This window comes from Corapipo altera, unplaced genomic scaffold (assembly GCF_003945725.1).
Source record: "Corapipo altera isolate COAL_440 unplaced genomic scaffold, ASM394572v1 165, whole genome shotgun sequence".
Classification (NCBI taxonomy): Eukaryota; Metazoa; Chordata; class Aves; order Passeriformes; family Pipridae; genus Corapipo; species Corapipo altera.
In genome coordinates, this window is record NW_020884954.1 from 1,937,502 (window position 1) to 1,955,990 (window position 18,489).

The 18,489-nt window shown below is 44.7% G+C and overlaps 1 protein-coding gene across 2 annotated transcripts in view; it reads left to right on the forward strand.

The window, feature by feature from the left end:
* The window catches only part of UVRAG (UV radiation resistance associated), a 62,001-nt gene that overhangs the window by 29,280 nt on the left and 14,232 nt on the right, over window positions 1-18,489 (forward strand). For both annotated transcript variants that reach the window (XM_027663603.1, XM_027663604.1), the window contains exons 12-13: window positions 1,481-1,646; window positions 11,060-11,138. In XM_027663603.1, the coding sequence (XP_027519404.1) occupies window positions 1,481-1,646; window positions 11,060-11,138 (245 nt within the window). The remainder of the gene's footprint in view (window positions 1-1,480; window positions 1,647-11,059; window positions 11,139-18,489) is intronic.

Consider the following 18,489-nt stretch of genomic DNA (forward strand, 5'->3'; position numbering starts at 1 on the left):
GGTGCTTCCCAAACCCAGGGATTCTGCAGAGTATTTGAGTCTGACCTAAAATTCCTCTGGGGCCACTTCTAGTCCATCAATCTCGCTGGGACAGCAGGCAGGAATCCCCGTTGGGTTTGCTGGAGCTGCTGGTGAAATTCTGGGATAAATACCTCACCAAAAGGAGCCTGTAAACCTCTGTGACAGCATGGAGTGCTTTACAAGTCAGCTGCTCCTTTAACTGTCGACCCTCATCCTCTTGCAGAGGCCAGTATTTCATGTGCCTGTGTGCATAACAGTTGTACAGGTAACTGCATGCACTCAGCTGCACGTGTTTGGTGTGACTGGAGCTGCAGTAAAATGCCCTGGAGAACTTCCCAGTATTTGCTCACTCTGGTTTCTTGAGCAAAAACCTCCATCTGTTGTCTAACTCTTTAAAGCCATCCCATAGTAACTAACTTGTACTGACAATATGTGTATCAGATGCAGAATAGTGGGGGGATAATCTTTAAAACAAATTAATTTGTCAGCAGGACAAAACCCAGTCTGTTTCTTTGTTTTCCTGGTTGCACTGAGTGTTGTAATGAACTCAGTTGGGTAATTCTTGAGGACTCACTGGTGTGCATCTTCTGGCCCATTTTCAGTTTCCTGGCATTAATTCCTTACAAAAGAACTGCTAATTCTTTATCCAAGGCTCTAGAAATACTGTATTGTGATGAAGAAGTACTAAGTATTCAGCTTATTGAAACATGCAGTTAAACTTGAAACCTGGCATGGATCTTATCTCACTCAGTAGGTAATATTTTTTTAAAAATTTGGCATCTGAAGGATCAAAAAAAATTGATTCCCTAAAAAACCAGTTTTGCTGCTGGTCCTCTTTGACTTCATGGGATTCCCTTGTGCCTCAGGAGGGGTGACTCTTGTGCTGTTTGTATCCCCTACAAAGAATTAAAATTAAAAAGGAAAGGACAAGCCCTGAGGTGGCTAAAGGATGTCATTTGAATCACCAGACCCGGGTGTATTCCCAGGAGGTGAAGCTCCAGGGTTGGAACCTGAAATGCCAAATTAAAAAGGATACTTTCAACCAAGGGGTTAACCCAAGTTTTTGCAGTTGCTGGCAGAGCTCCTGCCCTGGGGAGGGTGTCTCTCCAAGTGACCTCACTGGTGGCTGGAGTTGTGCAGCCTTCCCCTGACCCTGGCAAGTCCACCCACACAAATGCACAAAGCTTAAGGCTTGACTTTTGTCTTGGGAACCTTGTTCCACTTTTCCCATCTTTCCCTGGCCCTCCCCCAGCCAGGCAGTTCAGCTGTGGACATGTAAAACTGGCAGGAGAATGAGCCACGACCAGCTTTCCATGAGAGCCAAACACAGGGAGTGCAAAGCTCCCCAAAGTGACTGAAGTGTTCCTAAGTTCTGGTTTCTGAGGGCTGTGTTAACTGTGGTGCTCTCTGAGCAGCAGCATTCCCTGGATCCAACGGTGGAATCTCTTTGTCCTTGCAGCCAAGGATGACGGGAGCATCGCCGTTGCCCTGGGCTACACTGCTCACCTGGTTTCCATGATCTCCTTCTTCCTGCAAGTGCCACTCAGGTATCCCATCATCCACAAGGGCTCCCGCTCCACCATCAAAGACAACATCAACGACAAGCTCACCGAGAAGGAGCGAGAGTGAGTATGTTGGGAAGGCACTTCCCTCACAACAAAAAAATCAACACCAAAAAATCCCCCCCACCCTGAGCAGGTTTGGGTGCTCTGAAGTGACACACAGCTTGTCTCTCCTTGAAAACAACAAATCACCACCAAATCACCACCAAAACAACTCTCACTGTGAACAGTTCTGGGTCCTCTGAAGTGTCAGGGAATTTGAAGGCACTGTTTCCAGCACTCGTTGGAGTTTCTCGTGTTGGAATTCTGGGATCCAACAGAGTAGTTCAGCTTTATTGTTCTCGCTCTGTTGGCACACACACCCCTCTGATTTGGCTTCCAGGAATGCTAGAAAAACTTAAATAGTGTTTCTTATAGTGCTGGTTGGAAAAATTGCCCTTTGTGTTTTGCTGCTGGCTGTGGGAATAAACTGCAGGTGGCAAGTGCAGCCTCACTGGGGGCTACTGCCTGTGCTGGGCTGGGGGCAGAGAAACGTGAGGGAACAAATTTTCTCTAACACAGAGGGGTTTTAATCCATTGAAAAAGAGCACAGTAAACTGCCACCTACTGTAAATCAGCTTAATGTTCAGTAAAGAGCTTTTTGTTAGCTCTGTAATCGTTGTCTTTCAGCATAAGAATCCAGATCAGGATGGAAGGGTTTTATTGTGCCTGGCTGGCAGGATGGGGATGCTTGGAGGGGTCTGATTTCTCTTTGAAGCTTAGTGGCTTTGGGCAGGACAGACAAGGTAATTTGCCTTAAGAGCTGGAATCACTCAGGTCTCCTTGTTTTGACACAATAAAATGCAGCTACATAATGATGTCTTGCAGAGTAATTTTGATGCCATTTTAATAACTCGTCCAAACACTTCCTGGGTGACTTAACAGAACATTAACTTGTTTTGCTTCAGTGTGGGTCTTGAAGCATATGGTCATATCCTTCCTGAGCATCAGTTGGAGAAGGATTGCAAACTAGAACATTTATATCTGCAAAACAAATTTCTGAGGAGTAGAGCTGCCTGTGTGTGGGTGTGTAAAGATTAACCCAATTTCCTGTTGTCTGAGACAGATTGGAGGGTTTAGTCCTTCAGGCTACAGCCTTCCAAACCCCCATGACTTAATCCTTGATTTCACAATAGATTTGTGGAAAGGAGAAAGTTTAGCTAAGAGTATGAATCCCTGTTGGGCCATTTACCTGTGTTCTGCAAGATTTTTTCAGGATTAGCTCCTGCCTGAGAATCTTCTCTTCCCAGCTATTGGAGAGACAATCCCACCAACTCTCAAAGGACTTTGGTTACTACAGAAAACCTCAAATGTCATAAATTGCAGTTTTCTTTCTAAACTAATGGTTCGTGTTTCTCCCTTGCTCCTGACTGCACTGAGCACAGCAATTAACGTGCATTATTAAATTTCTTTATTTCAGTCACCTGTCCTTTAGCAGCTTTTCAAACTCCAACATAAACTGTTGAGTAATTGCAGTGAGGTAATCCCTATATTTAATCTTTATTATAACACATACATCCTGATTACTGACTATGTTAAACATTTTACTTGGCTTTGTACTTCTTTTTTTTTTTTTTTTTTTTTTGATGGCAGGGTTGCCCCAAGATCCTTATTAGGAGCTTCTAGAAGTTGTGCTTTGGGGGGAATAGCTGAGTTTTTTCACTCCAGAGCAAATTCATAAGTAAATGTGTGTATTTTAAAAGTTATAGTGTATAAAGGTGTTACTACACTTCCAAGTTTGTTTTCTCAGTGCTCTGGTCTGGTTGGCAAGGTGGTGTTGGGTCATAGCTTGGACTCCATGCTCTTGGAGGTCTTTTCCAACCGTAATGATTCCGTGATTCCTGAGGGTTGAATGAGGCATGGAATGACTGCCACACAGTGTATGGTCAGCCCTGTAATCACAGGGATATCAGTGTTTATAATCCATTCAGTAAGTGTGTTCCTCTTTATTCAAAACATAGTTTTGGTACTACTAAAACACGAGGTTTTCTTCATGGGAAGGGCTCTCCAGCTGCCCAGGGCAGTCCCCATCCCTGGAGGGATTTAACAGCCCTGTGGATGTGGCACCTGGGGACATGGCTCAGTGGTGGCCTTGGCAGTGCTGGGGAATGGTTGGGTCAGGGTCATTCTTAAAGATCTACCAACCTACCTGATTCTGTGGACATATAACTCCCAGATTTAAGCTCCTTGGGACAGCAGCTTGTTCCTCTGTGCAGTGACAAGCAGCATGTTTGCAGAATAAACCACCTCGGTTCCTTGGCTCTGTTCTGGTGCAACTGAAACCTAACACTTCATCACATTCTCATCAGCAGAGTGAGAATGCTGGGATTAAACTCTTTCTGATGTGTCCTGACACTGTGTCTGTCGAGCCCTGCATTTCATGCTTCTGTTAGTCTGCTCCCAGAGTTTTGAATGCAGAGTAGCTTCCAGCTCAGGGCAAAATAAGGATTGTTATGTCTGGAGTGGGACACACGCTGTGAAATTCCCTGTGTTGGTCATAGTATTTTGTAATATAAACAGTTTGGAAATATATATATACCCCTCTAAGAAAAATAGTGGGGTTTCTGGAGTTTAATCACCTTTCTAGTTACCCTACGTGTGTCTGGACAGGTGAAATGCACATTCAGAGCAATTATTTCTGTTGGACTTGTGCATTGTCACTCATACTGTGTCTTTTAAAAGATTTCCAAGAACTCTTACTTCCCTGCTGGGTGAGTTGGAAACGAGAAGGGTTTCAAGAAATAGTTCTGCTAACAGGGTAAGCCCCCAGGGTTGGAGGTGCTTCAGCAGTGCCCAGCACAGGGCATGGGCACTGCCCTGGTCCTGCTGGTCAGGAAAGCTTGCATTGTGTTTTGTGTGCTTCACAGTGTTAAACTGGAGTTACTGACAGTGGAGGTTCTGATGGGAAAAGTTTCTTCTCAGGCTCTCTGAATAAAACCAACGTGGAATTCCTTGCCAGTTCTGCCCCAAAACTGCTTCCAAATTACCTTCCTCAGCATGTTGTCACACCTCAAAGAACTGGAAGACAAGCTGTATTTGCAAAGAAGTGTTGCTGAACCAGCCTCTGGATAATGCTGGAGCATTTGGAACCCACCTGTGGAATGAGCACAGTCTGTAAGTGACCCTCACTGCTGGGGCCTCCCTCCAGCTTGGAAGAACAGGCAAATCAGTGTCTCAGTTTTAACAGGCTTGGTCCAGCAGCACTGAGGGGGTTCCTGCTCTGTGCCTGGGAACAGATGAGCCACTTGCAACAAAGCAACCTGGAAAATGGGGACACCAGCAAGTGAAGGGTAACTTTTCACTGACATGAACGTTCCCCAGCTCAGTGGAGAAGTCTTTAATCATATTTGGGGCTTGGGCTGAGATAATGAAATGGCAGCTTTGGGGAGAAATCTTGGCAAACTTAAATCAGATGGAGGGAGATGTTTGGTTGAGAAATCCAATAGCTGTCAAAGCAGAGCTGAATCTTTGGGGTAGATGGAGTGTGTGTTAAGTGTGCAGCTATATTGCTCAAAGAATGCTTTCTGCCATGAACTTCTCTTGAACTGTATTTTTACATTCTACATTCTTGAGGATATTTAGCTCGAATCCTGGCTTATTTTATTCTTGATTACCAAAATAATGCTCGTGCCTTCAGTGGGTCAGCAAATATTGCAGTGCATAGATTAAGAATTAGATCAGGTGTTCTTTAATAAATTTAGGTCCTGTTAACACTGTTTCTGGGAACTGCAAGTTTTTACATGCTCCTGGCCAGGCTGAGAGAGCAGATTTTTGTTTACTGCAGTGGATGAGACCACTGACCCCAGACATCTCCAGCTGAGAAATGTTTCTGTGAAGACATACTAGGCTTAATTTGCTCCCATTGGAACACTATACTCCTGATGAGATTCTTTTTCAAAACATGACTTCATTGTTTCAAATAAGCAGGGACTTGCCCTGTGTAAAGTGTCCTCCAGTTAAAAATGATCCTCCAGTGGCAGGAGATTTACAGCTCTGATAGCAAGGTTTGTGCTCTGCCCTTCCAGACAGCCCCTGTGCTGTGACATCCATCATGGCTTGGATGGTGCAAGCCTGGAATCCAAGCTGAAATCTGTCACAAAATGCCCAATTTACAAAAAGCCATCAGTGTCAGTGGCTCCGTGTGTTCCTCTCTGTCCTTGGGGCTCTTTGAAAGCATTATTTGCTGGAGCATTGGAATGATTCCCTCTTGTATAATTTGGTGACTTATCAGGAACTGCCTGACTTTCAGAATCTGGGTCTTTGCTTTTGTGTTTTCTCCCTCCAGTCTGCCCACACTGAAGCTACTGTGCATTGTCCAAGAGCAAGGGCACAGCAGTTACACTTAACACAGAGAGATGCTCCTGCTTTCCATTATCACCACCTTAGCTATTCACACAGGCATTTTGAAAATACACTGCAGAAAGTCACACTGCTAATGTTTTCCTTTCCCACTCAACTAATTATCTCTGTGTTGTGCAAAGCTTGAAGGAGGATGTGCTTTTCCCCCTTGGCAGTCTGTATTTTTGTCATCAAGTTTGTTTTACAAGTGTAGCTTTTCCTCTCAAGTAGGAGCTCAAACCCATGTAGTAATCCAGTCTGAATTCCCTTGGGATTTGGGATTCATATTCATGCCTTAATCTCTAACAAGTAAAGTGCACACTTGTCATCCTTTTTCCTGCCTTTTCATTTAATTTTGGGTCTTCTGCTGCAGATCTGTGCCAGTCTCTGAAGCTGACAGAGCTGTGGTGCAGCTTTTCTGAGAAGGAAACAGGTTTTAAAGCTGTGCAGCCAAAGCTCCTTGTGCCCTGTCCTTCGGGTGGGATGCTAAGAGGTTGGAAGTGCTGGGATTTTGGCGCCTGTGGCTTTTGAGCAGCCTACTTTTCCTAATATTTGATTTGAAGTGTCCTGGGGAATCCTGATTTCAAGTGCTGGCTGGACAGTGGTGGTCGTTCTCACTTAAAAGGGTTTGCTTTCTTCTGGTTCAGAGAAGTCCCAGCACTTTTAAATAACAAAGTTTGCTCTGCTGGATCCAACATTCCCTTGCAGTGAGCAAACAGGATGTGGTTGGGTTGGGGGGAAAATCTTCCTTCCTCCCTTACAGACCCCCAAAAGGGCGTGAGGGTGAAAGAACTCAGACTTAGGAAATATTTAAACCTTTTTCTTGTACACTCCTCATACTTTAGGCATATCAAGCAAGAACTTGTGACTTTTTCAGGTCATTATCTTATCTGGATTGGGCTGTTTAGTTCTATCCTTGTGTAGAGTGTCCCATCAGTAGATTTAAGCTTGAGACTCATCATTTTCTTAACTGCCCCATTTTTTGTGGTGTTGTGTGAGGCACAGTTGTTCCCTGGATCTGATGGATGGCTCTGTTATCACACCAGTGTCTTACAGACACACAAATTACATCAGTTCTTTATCTGTATAATGGTGAATAATTGGGTTTCAGCTGCATCCTGCCAAGTCTGCTCCAGAGCCATCTCCCTGCAGCCATCCTGCTCACTGTCCTGGGAAATGAGAAGTGAAGGAAAAAACCAGGTTGAGTTTGTTCTCTGACAAATTTGGTGCAGTTGGCCAGGAAGTGTCAGATACTGTAAATACAGCGATGTCAAAATACAGTGGTGCTGGTTTTATTTAGTCTTGGGACTAAGATTCCAGTCTCTAAGGTCCCTTCCTACCCAGGCCCTTCTATGAGAATTAAGTGTTCCTAGGGCATGTGTCCTTGCTGTTAGTTTGACTTGCAAAGCTACAAATACTCCTGGTCCTCAGAGTTCTGAATGATTTTGAAAACTAAGGCTTTATAACACAGTTCTAGGCTAGATTTGGAATTATACTCACATTTGCCAAATGGAATGTAAGGTGCTATTGAAACTGTGCCACACTTCAGCCTGTGGAGGACAGTCAGATGGGAGGTGTAAAAATCATTATTCTACCCACTTCTTCTCTTCAGAGCTTTCTGAAGTAGAGATTAAACTTTAATATAATTTGGGCAGAAGTCTGAACAGAAGAGAGAATAAAAGATCTAAAACACATGGTGTGACACCAAAGTAGAAGCAGGTGAAGGCAGTTGAAAATGAAGCAATTTCTTCAGCTTTAAAAATAGTTTGTATTAAAGACAGGCTGTTATAGACAATAAAAATGGGCCACCAGTATATTGGTACACATGTGATAGTTCTGGATGCAGAGGAGTTCATAAATCACAGGACACAACAGCAAATGTACCTGGGCTTGAATTCATAGGAGGTACTGGAGATTTGAAGTAAATGTATGGAATAAGGATTCTTTCATCTTTCCCTCACAGTTACCATGTGCCTGAACCAAGAATCCTGGGATTCTCTTGCATGTTCATCAAACACTGGAGTGATTCTGTGAAACAGCTAAAGATGAGCTGAGGATCTGAAATTAGAGGAGCTCTTGAGGGCTCAGAAGTGCTTGTGTGAGGCCAGCTGAGAAAGGTGGGACAGTGAAGAGGAGTTTTCAGTGGTTAGAGTAGAATATTCAGCACAATTTCTTTGAGTTGTAAGAGAGGTCTAATGCTTAAACCACCACCACAATCAGGCTGGTTTTAGCTTTGAACCAGGCCTGTGGTTTTCCAGAATCAACTTCTGCAGGCAGCTTGAAAAGATCTTTTTTTCTTTTGGTTTTTAGATACACCAGTATTAGTGAGCAGTGGAGACACTTTAGCTGCAAATTGTTGCCCAGGCAACAATATCAAAACCATATATTAATCCATATTTTTAAAGGTTTAATCCATATATTTAAAAGGCAGTAAGAGATGGGTTACAACCCTTTGTTAAGGAGTAACTGATACTCTTTATGAGTCACTATTAAAATTACTCCTGCTGTCTGCCCTGCTCTTTATAGACAGATCATCTGCTCAGGGTGTATTAGGGATGTGTTTTAAGGAGTCTTAAGTGCTGTTGAAATATTATATTCTGTAGTTGTGAGTAAATATCAACATGTTTTTCCGAGGGCACAGGTTGAACCTGGCTGAGCAGAAGCTGTTTAGTTCAGAATTGCTGCCTGCTCACGTGGCAGGGGATGGTCTCCTGCAGTGGTAAGTGCTCCTCTGAGGAGAACCAGAGGTTGACTCAGAACAGAATTCCTCTTACTTGACAACTTCTCTCAGATGATCTTTTCTGGTGATCACACAGCAGGTACCTGTAGCCTGTGTTTTTTCTTCTTTCCCCTTGGAATTTGCCATCTCAGAGCAGGTATCTATGTTCTGCTTTAAAGGAGCTTCAATGATCTCTTTTTTTTCCCCCCCCAAACATACCAGCAAGAGTGGAAGAAAGGAAGGTGCACTTTGGAGCAGAGTGGGCAGGCAGAGGCCATTTTGCAGTTTATTACGTGCTTTGTGATTATAAAAGTACTGAAATAGTAGTTTTCAAAAGTATTTAGGATAACTAAAACCTTGCACAGCAGACTTAGCTTTGTGCAGCCTGCCAGAGGGAGGGGTTGAGCTCCCAGTCCTGCTTTTCTGTGGAGCAGGCAAGAAGAATTGGATGTGGGGAGCCAGCAGTTGGAGTCGTGTTCGATTAGAGTCAGCGAAGCACTGTGTGAAATGTTGGGGTTCCTCTCCCTCCAGTTCATTGCTTGTGGCCAGGCTTAATGGGCAAGCAAGATAACACCCAGAGACAGACAGAACACTTGGGGATCTTTGTCTCTGGAGTCCTGAATGTGCCCAGCCAGAGACAGCACTGACAGTTCTCCAGACTGGCCTGTCAGTGATTATGCTGGGAAGGCTGACCCGGGATGTGTGTGGTTTTAAAAGCTTTCAAGATTAATTAGTGCAAGTTAGAGGGGAGAATGTGAATATTGGCAAAGAAGCAGGAGCAGTGTGATAAACAGAAAAGCCTAATTTTCCCCTGTGTGTGGGAGATGGTAGCACCATAAACCAGTTTTTATCCTCTTTTCTATTCGGATTGAAGAGCTCTGTGTCTAATAATAGAATACATGGTTCCCATTACCAGTGACTTCGTGAAATACTACCTTGGAGTGAAACATGGCTTGTGTTCCTAATGGTGCTTTTATTGTCAAACTTGGGTTGGTTTTAGGCTGTTAATTGTAAAGGTATCCTTTAAATGTAACCCCTGCTCTGCCCGGGCAGTGTAACTGGAGAGATGGAGATGAATTCCTTTTGCTTTGTGTTTTACACTTAGAATGGAATTTTTGTAGCATGTGTTCATTTGGAAAGGTTTCATTTTCTTGCACGGGGAACTAGTTGGATTTATAGATCTATTAAGCAAGGTGAGTTAGATATACACTATTCACAGGGATTTTTATATTCCTCAACTTGAAGTGACCCAGCGAGTTTGAAAGCAGCATAAAACCTGGAGCTGACATCTCAATATTTGATCTGCTGTGATCGTGCCCTGCTGACCTTTAGCTTTAATGGCACCATATAATTCTTAAAAGTTGCAAATGCACTCTACTGTGGGGCTGATGGATGATAAAATCCACTTTGCCTAATCACCTCTCCAGAATGTGTGTTGTTTCTAGTAGATACCAATCTCCTGTATTTGTTATCTTATATTTGAGGGAGCCTTTGGTTTCTGCCTTAATGTGGGGTTTTATGCAGATAATACACTCAGCATCTTGATTAGGAGCTGCAGGACATGTGGCTCTTGAGAAGGGAGGAGCTCCTTTCATGGTGGAGTTCCCATAAAGGTGGATTTCAGATTGTACCAAGATTCCTGAACTGCCCAGGGTGACCTCAAACCTCTGCTGCTGAGGAGGAGTTAAAAGCCAACCCTCAGAAATGCAGTGTACAGCCACGAAAGCTGTTCAGGAGAACTGCTGCACTTGAGCTGAGATCTCTGGAACAGACATATAAAATGATATTTTTGAATGCAGACACTGTCAGACTGTTTCAGTGCTTTAGGGGCTGAACTTTAGTTCTCCCATCTCACACAGCAGGTGAGCTGGTGCTGTGCTGTTCCACAAGCTATTTGTGACATTTCAGTGGTGAGCAATATTGATTAAAGAGGCAAAGTAAACATCAGGAGCATCTTTGCAAGGGCTGTAGTGACCTGTGATGCTGTGAGTGACTTAAACCTTTGGGGGTGTGTGAAAGGAATCACTTCTATTCTAAATGAGCCTGCAAATGCCTTCTGTGTGAAGGCCTTTGTGCTCTGCCCATCACAGAACAACCCACAATAATAAGCATCTTTTAAAAACCTGAAATGCTCAAAAAATCTGGAATTCCTCAGCTGAGTTCTGACATCAGTTTTTAAAAGGCTGATTGACTGGGGCTGCAAAGGGTTTCCAAGAACATCCTGCAAGGGGATTCCTGGGAGAAGTCAGCAAGGGAAGCTTGTTAAATCTTTACCTTCTCAGAGAAGGAGTCTGGGGATTTTGGAAGTTTGCATAAGCAGCTGAACTATTTCACCTTAAATGCTTTTTTTCCCCTCTTTTTTTTTTTTCTTTCCCATCAGATTTCCTTTATATCCAAAAGGAGGAGAGAAGCTTCAGTTTGAATATGGAGTTTATCTTCTCAACAAAAATATAGCACAGGTAGGTACACTTGAGGTGATTTTTTTATTATTATTCTTTATTTATATCTATTTTCAGCTTAATGTCAGTATGACCTGTGTGCATGTGCTGTCTGGTGATGCTGTTCTCTGTGGGGAACATCTGTGAACTAAGAGAGATATCCTTGAAATCCTTGTCTTACCTTACACCTTTGGGCTTGAGGTTTTATTCTGTGGTGCTTAGAGAAGGACTGGTCAGATAATAGTGAATCTTTTCTTTTTCAAATAGTAAATTCCACGAGTCTGTACACACTGCTTTGAAATTTGTAAATGTTTTCTGCTTTTTTTATTCTGTCATACTTACAGATCCATCTGTGTCATTCTCACTGCTGTCTTTAATTTGCTGTATTATTACTTTAACCAGTATTCTACTCTTATAAGAAAACACAAGTAGAAAACCTGAAGTTTTGCAAAGGCATGACTTTATACTTAATTTAAAAAAAAGGACCTCCAGTCAACCCTACTTCCTTGCTTTTCATGTGTTTTAAAAATCATCACATAATCACTTATTATAATAATCTGGTTTAAGTCTCTTCCTCTTTGCAGACTCTGATGCTCTGAAAGACCTCCTTCCATTTTTAAAGTGTTCTCTCTCGGTTTCTGAGGATTCTTCCTGTCTCCAGGTCCCCACCTGAGCCCCCATCTCCCCTGCAGTGCAGTGCCCACAGCTGGACACAGCTGGGCAAGTGTTGCTCTCCAAGCACTGAGGAGAGAATTGGCAGAAATGCAGCACAGCTCTTGTCCTTTTAGTTCCAGTTCACTGTGTTCCAGTGGGTTTGTACTTTGAACAGAGCTTCACTCCCAGAGTGAATCTCATTCAGTGCAGCAGCCCCAGGGACTCTCTGCACAGCACCCAAAGCCCCCTGGGTTTGTGCAGGTTCTCAGTCATGTTTGACCTCCTGCACCTCGAGTGTGTCCTCAAAGATGCACCTTTTGTTCTCAGCCATGGTCCTGACTTGGGGATGGAAGAAACTGGGGAGAGGGGGGTTGAGAACTCAGGCTCAGCTTTGTACTGCTGCACCTCCAGCTCTCCTAAATCAAATATTGCTGGAACTGGGGTTCTGTTCACCTGGGTGGAGCCCCCCCTTCCCCTGCACTTCCATTTACAGCCATTCCTCCCTGCACCCAAAGAGTCCTTGCTCTGGACTTGCTCCTGCTTCATGAATATCCCATTTCCCCAGCATGCTTGTGAGCATATTGCACCAGAAAGTGCCAAGAGATTTAAATTCCAACAGAAATATGCTATTTCTGTTTCTAACCCATTTGTAAGGCTTGCAAGTAGATTAGTCTTACAGTTTTATTCTTGAAAAATCTGACCTTTTAATGCTTAGTTTCTACTTGTTTGTTTTTCCAGTTCTCTCTTCCATCACTTTTTTGCCATTCCTTACCCCAAATTGAAGTAAAGCTTCTGGATCTTTTTGTGTTGTTTGTTTTTTAAGCTTGGATTGCATTTACCATTTTCCAGACTTCTGGTGTCTTGCCCGTGCTCAGTGTATTTTGGACGATAACCTCCAGCGGCTCTGAAATTATTTAAAGGCTAAAATATCTTAAGATGAAGTTAATCAAGCCCTGCTAATCTTGGAAATTCACTTAACCAGGCTGTTAATGGAGCTTAGACTGTGCCCCTTTGTTGGTGGTATTAGTAATAGCAGCCAGCTGTTCACACTTGACCTTCATGGGGCGAAGACGGGTGAGAAAAAGGGATTAAATACTCTTTGATAGCTTTCCCTCTCCATTACTATCAAATCAGTGCTTTCCTTAATCTCTGCTTCCACAAACCCATTAGTTCAGTCTGTAAGCTGGGAGTGGTGGTGCTGCTTTTGATCTCGTGCTGGAGTTTGCCATTCCATCCTGGGATGCAAACAGGAACCTCTGGGCTCCTCGTCCTCCTCCTCTTCACGTGCTGGTTGGTTGCAGTCCGTGTGCTCGGGGTTGGTTGGCCCTTGTGCCTCTTGCATTTTGTAGGAACTGTCACCACTTCCCTTGTTTTCCTCTTTATCCCTGACTTGTCCCTGCTGGACCCACTGAAACCTCTCTCATTCTGGTTTTCCCTTTGTCCTGTTTCTGAGGCCTCTGAGCAGCTGAACACAGGGCCACTCACCCGTGCTGCCTTCCAGCTCCTGGCAGTTGGGTTCTGAAACCACTGGCAAGTGTTCGAACCCATAAAAGTAAATGAAGACTTTCAGTGCGTATTTGTGTTAAAAAAGTTTCCAAATTTCCGTGGGGTCAGTGGTGCTGTGCAAGCTGGAGCAGTGGTGGCCAGGCTTTGAAGTGGTTTGTGCAACACCAGTGGTTCACGTGGTACTGTTTGGGATTGTCTGCTCTTGGATAGAAAAACATAATGAAAGTAATTCGGGATTTCTGGGGGGGCTTCTCCTACTTATTTAATCAGGAAAGTGTTACTGATGTCCACATAAACTGTTGTAGTCACCTTTGTTTTGATATCCTTGGTCAAATGTTGCTGCTTTTTATAGTTCTGCCAAGGGGAAATTCCACTGTGGAAGCAGAACAGGTAGGTAACTGCAGGAAAACATCACAACCCCTCTGTTCTCAGGGGCTGACTTGACCTGCAAACCTGAGACTCTGTGAATCCTTTGTATTCCTGGGGATGCTGGAGCTGTTGAACTGAAGTAGCTTTTAGAAGATCTCAGGGCTGCTTTCAGAGGGGCTCCCACATGTGCTTAGTTCATGTGGATGTGGGAAAGTAATGAAGTTTGGATGGAGAATGAGCAGCTGCCTCTCTCTCATCTCCAGACCTGAAAGAGGATCCTTTTAAGGCCCAGAGGTGTTGGCCTTAATTCAGAGAACCGATCCTGAAATGACTCTTTGTCATGGATAGATGTGAATCCATTGCCTAATTCCCTCAGTGTGCTGTGGGAAGGCTGGAGGTGGCTGGGAGGGACAGTGGTGACTTCACTGGAGAGTTAGGAGAAGAGCCTGGGTCTCCATCACCTCTCTTGAATCGTTCCTGCAAGTCTTGATCACTGTGGGGGAGAGACAAAGAGCCCAGAAAAACTCGTATCAACTTAAAGAAGTACTTGAAAGGATTTGTACAAGCTCTCCCAGTTTCACAGAGTTTTATATAATGTTTTATTCCCTCTCACAATTACCTGGAGTTCTGCTGGCAGAGGAGAAACGTGAGTGGGGGAGAAGTGAGACGGGGTTGATAGCGAGTAAAATGACTGAAATAAAGACTCTACTAGAGATAAAGTGGTACTGTTTTGTAAAACAGCAGGATAATAACAATGGAAACCACATCTTGCTCTGGGGGGAATTCAGCTGGAATTAGAAGCAGCTCCGTGCTAGCTTGGTAGAGCATTTATTTGGGGAAACTTGCTTTGCTGTTACATTCCGAAGTCAAAACAATGTGTGTTAATTCCGAGAGCTCATAATAACTTCCATCTGGACATGAGCACAAATTGTTTCAATCCCCATATTTTCTGTTTGTAAAATTGAATCCCTCACGAAGTGCACAGAGGAGCTTTTTAAGTTGGATAACGTTAGGTAAGACCATAAATTTCCAGTTAAGATTTCAGCTCTTCGACTCTTAACAAACAAATGTGGGGGTGGGTTTTATTCTTTGCACAGGGAAATTAGTGACTTGTGTCTAGTAATACCTACCCAAAAATTCACTGTCATTGTCAAAGGTAAAGTACCAAACAGTTGCTAAAAATGGGAGTGAATTGCTCAGCTCTGCAAAGCATTGGGCAGTGGGAGAGCATTCAGCAGGTAGCTGATCCCACAGACTCCACAGCTGGTAAATGAGGCATGTGTGGGGAGTATCTGAGGAAGAGGAGGCTTTAGGAGGAGAAGGAAATGAACTCTCACCCTGATATTCACAGCAGAGAGATTGAGACTACACTGTGGAAACCTCCTGTTACAGTGGTTGAATATTAGGAGCTCCTGAAGCTTGGTCAGGTTTGCTGTGGGCGGTGAGTGAACACAGCAGGGGCAAGGCTGGCACCTCTCAGGGGTCTCATCCTGCTGGCACAGCCATGGACCTTCTGAGTAAAGAATTTCATCCTGGTATCTAACCCAAATCTGCCCTCTCTTAGTTTGGCACTGCTCCCCTTGTCCTGTCCCTGCCTGCCTGTGTCAAAAGTTCCTGGCTGTGTTTGCTGGGGGCTCTGCAGATGGTGGCACTCTGAGCATCACCTTCCCAGGCATCATTCCCAGGCTGAGTGAAGTCTTTGGGATTTGTTACAGGGCAGGAGTTGAGGTTGTTCTTCCTCCTGTTCAGGCTGGGTGCGTGCTCAGGATCACCCCCCAGGGAGGGATCTCTTCTGATCCTGATCTGTTTTGTCAGACAGCTCTTGAGGGGTGTCAGACTGACACTGGCATGGTTTGCTCAGCCCTGGCCAAGGAACAGTTGTGCTTTCATCTGACAGTCATTAGCAACCCATGAACTTTGCTATTGGACACAGGAAAACCCCTCCCTCCTTTGTCAGTCCCCAAGGATGTTTGTTTTCACATCAGTACAATGCAGATCCAAGGCAGTAACTGGTGTCCAGCTCTCCTGTGGTGTGTCCAGAGCTGTGTCCACGTGGTGGCAGGAGGAATTTCGTGCTTGGGGTGACTTGCTGGGGATGATCAGCCAGTGCTGCTCTCCTGGGAGTGCTGCCCTGTGCTCCAGTGGCCTGTCCAATGCACGAGGTAAGGAACAAGCACAGAAGAAAAGCAAAACACTCCTTGACATGTTTTAGGTGCAGCCAAACTGCCATCTTTCCAATAGCTGCATGGAAGGAAAGCTGAGTGCTTATGTACTGGTGCCATGTGTAAGAAACCCAACTGAAATTCAGCTCTTGATCATGAAATGAGGCAAGATGTGCAGCTCCTGGCTCCTATTAGACTATCAAACATGTGAGAAAATCCACTTTATAATAGAAACTATTAAACTTTTCCATGGGAAGTTGAACAGCAGAAATGTTAGGCCTAGAAATTTGTTTTGGCAATAAACACTAGGGAGCAGAAGTGTCTTTAAGGGTGCTGTGGGTAGCAGTGTGGATGCAGTGGTTATGGCCCTGGGAGTGTAGGATGCTGTGACTTGCACACTACGTATTTTACAAGGCCCCTAAACTAAGATCATAAAACATACAGTTCAGAAAGAATGCACTGTCTGAATTTGGGGCCAATTCAGCTGCACAGGGAAAAGTGTTCTTGAAAGAGCACAGGTTGAAGCCAGAGTCGAGTCCTCATCTTGGGAAGTGCCAAGCACTCATTTTAATGGTAAGAGGAAGGGACTGCACCTGAAAAACCACAAAGTACCTTCTCCAGCTGTGTGGAGCCAAAAGCTCTTTGGAGAGGTTTCATTCCTGAAAGTCTCCCAGGGCAGCAGTGGGCCACAGCATTTAAACCTGGGGAATTTACATAAGCTTTTTGCAAACTCGTTGGAAAGGCTTTCCTTTTTTCCTTTCCTATCGCCCATGCCAAGATCCCGTGGGTTGAAATGAGCCTGGATTAGCTGTAAGAGCAGTCCCCCTTTCATGCAGCTCAAACCCTGCCTGTCCTTGCCCATGGGCAAAGGCTGCTGGTAACTCGCTCAGGAGGGGCAGATCTTGGCTCTTCTGCCTGTTCCAATCCCTGCACCTGCAGCTGGAGGCTCCTGCAGCTCGGGTGGGATGAGCAGTGTGGTTGGGAGATGGGAGGGATGGAGCATCATCCTCATAGGGACAGGGTGGGAGAGCTGGGGGGGTTCACCTGGAGAAGAGAAGGCTCCAGGGAGACCTGAGAGCCCCTTGCAGGGACTGAAGGGGCTCCAGGAGAGCTGGAGAGGGACTGGGGACAAGGGATGAAGGGACAGGACACAGGGAATGGCTTCCCACTGCCAGAGGGCAGGGAGAGATGGGATATTGGGAAGGAATTCTTGGCTGCAAGGGTGGGGAGGCCCTGGCACAGGTTGCCCAGAGAAGCTGTGGCTGCTCCATCCCTGGAAGTGTCCAAGGCCAGGCTGGACAGGTCTTGGAGCAACCTGGGCTAGTGGAAAGAGTCCCTGCCCATGGCAGGAGTGGGACTGGATGGGCTTAAAAGTCCTTTCCAACCCAGACCATTCTGGGATTCTGTGAATAGAAGATGTGGCATCACCAGCTGTGCCTGGACTCACCTCTCCAAAACCAATCATAGAATCATAGAATAGATTGGGTTGGAAAAGACCTCCAAGATTATCAAGTCCAACCCCTGATCCAACTCCAATTACTATATCATGGCACTAAGGGCCACGTCCAATCTCTTTTTAAAAACCTCCAGGGATGGTGAATCCACCACCTCTCTGGGTAGGCCGTTCCAATGCCTGATAACCCTCTCTGTAAAGAATTTCTTCCTAACATCTAACCTAAACCTCCCCTGGCAGAGCTTGAGCCCATGTCCCCTTGTCCTATTGTTGGTTGGAGAACCCCCCCCTGCCCTGTGTGTTCCATCACTGGGGTGTGTGCAGCTGTCACCAGCTCTGCATTAGCTCCTCAGACTGCTCTGTTTCTCAAATCAATGAGTGTGTGTTTATAAAATAGAACCAAAATTTAGTAATCAAAAGGCAAATGGATTCCTGGTCTGGTTAAGCTGCCATAAACACGTGTGATTTGCCAACCTAAACTGCACTGTAGTGAGTGCAAGTGCTGTGTTGTGGAACTGAAGGACAGAGGGAAGTGGGAAGTCTGTTATCAAGCCCTGGCACAACGTGGCAGTGTAGGAAAAAGCTGTAGTGTGGGATTTTTCCTAATGACTAGGGTGTGTGACTGGAGGCAAGGCTGCACTGTCAGGTATAAGGTGTTAACACCTGTGGAATTCCAGGACCTCTCTGGGAGCCTGTCTCTTCCTTTGGAGCCTTCTCACCTTCTGCCATGGTGAAAAGAAAATGCATCTTCCTGAAACTTCCCCTACTTTAATGTACAAAAATTCTGCTCTTCTGTCATTTGCAAGCAAGTGACAAACTGTGACTTCTGGGCTTTTGATTTTTCACCCCCCAGGCTTCTGTTATTTTCACTTCACCCCTCACATCCTTTGTTCTTCTATTGCACAGTTTAAAGTGTATGTTTTGTCCTCCTTGGGGCAGGGTTTGTCTCATACTTTTGTGCATAAGATTTGGCACATCAGGGCAAAAACCTGTTTTGAAAGCTTTGGTTGTGACAGCTGCTTAACCATCTATAAATGCCTTTCAGGCTTTTTCTGAACCCTGCTTGAAGTTTAGAGCAAGTTGTTCTCCAGCAAAAGGAATAAAAGTGTCTGATCCTTATTGGCTCATTCACTTTTTTGATCAGTCCAGAATGTTTGGAAATCCAGAGCTTTAAAGTATTTTGTTTTCCAAGAGGCTGGAATTCTAACGGGGTTATTGTATCTCTCTG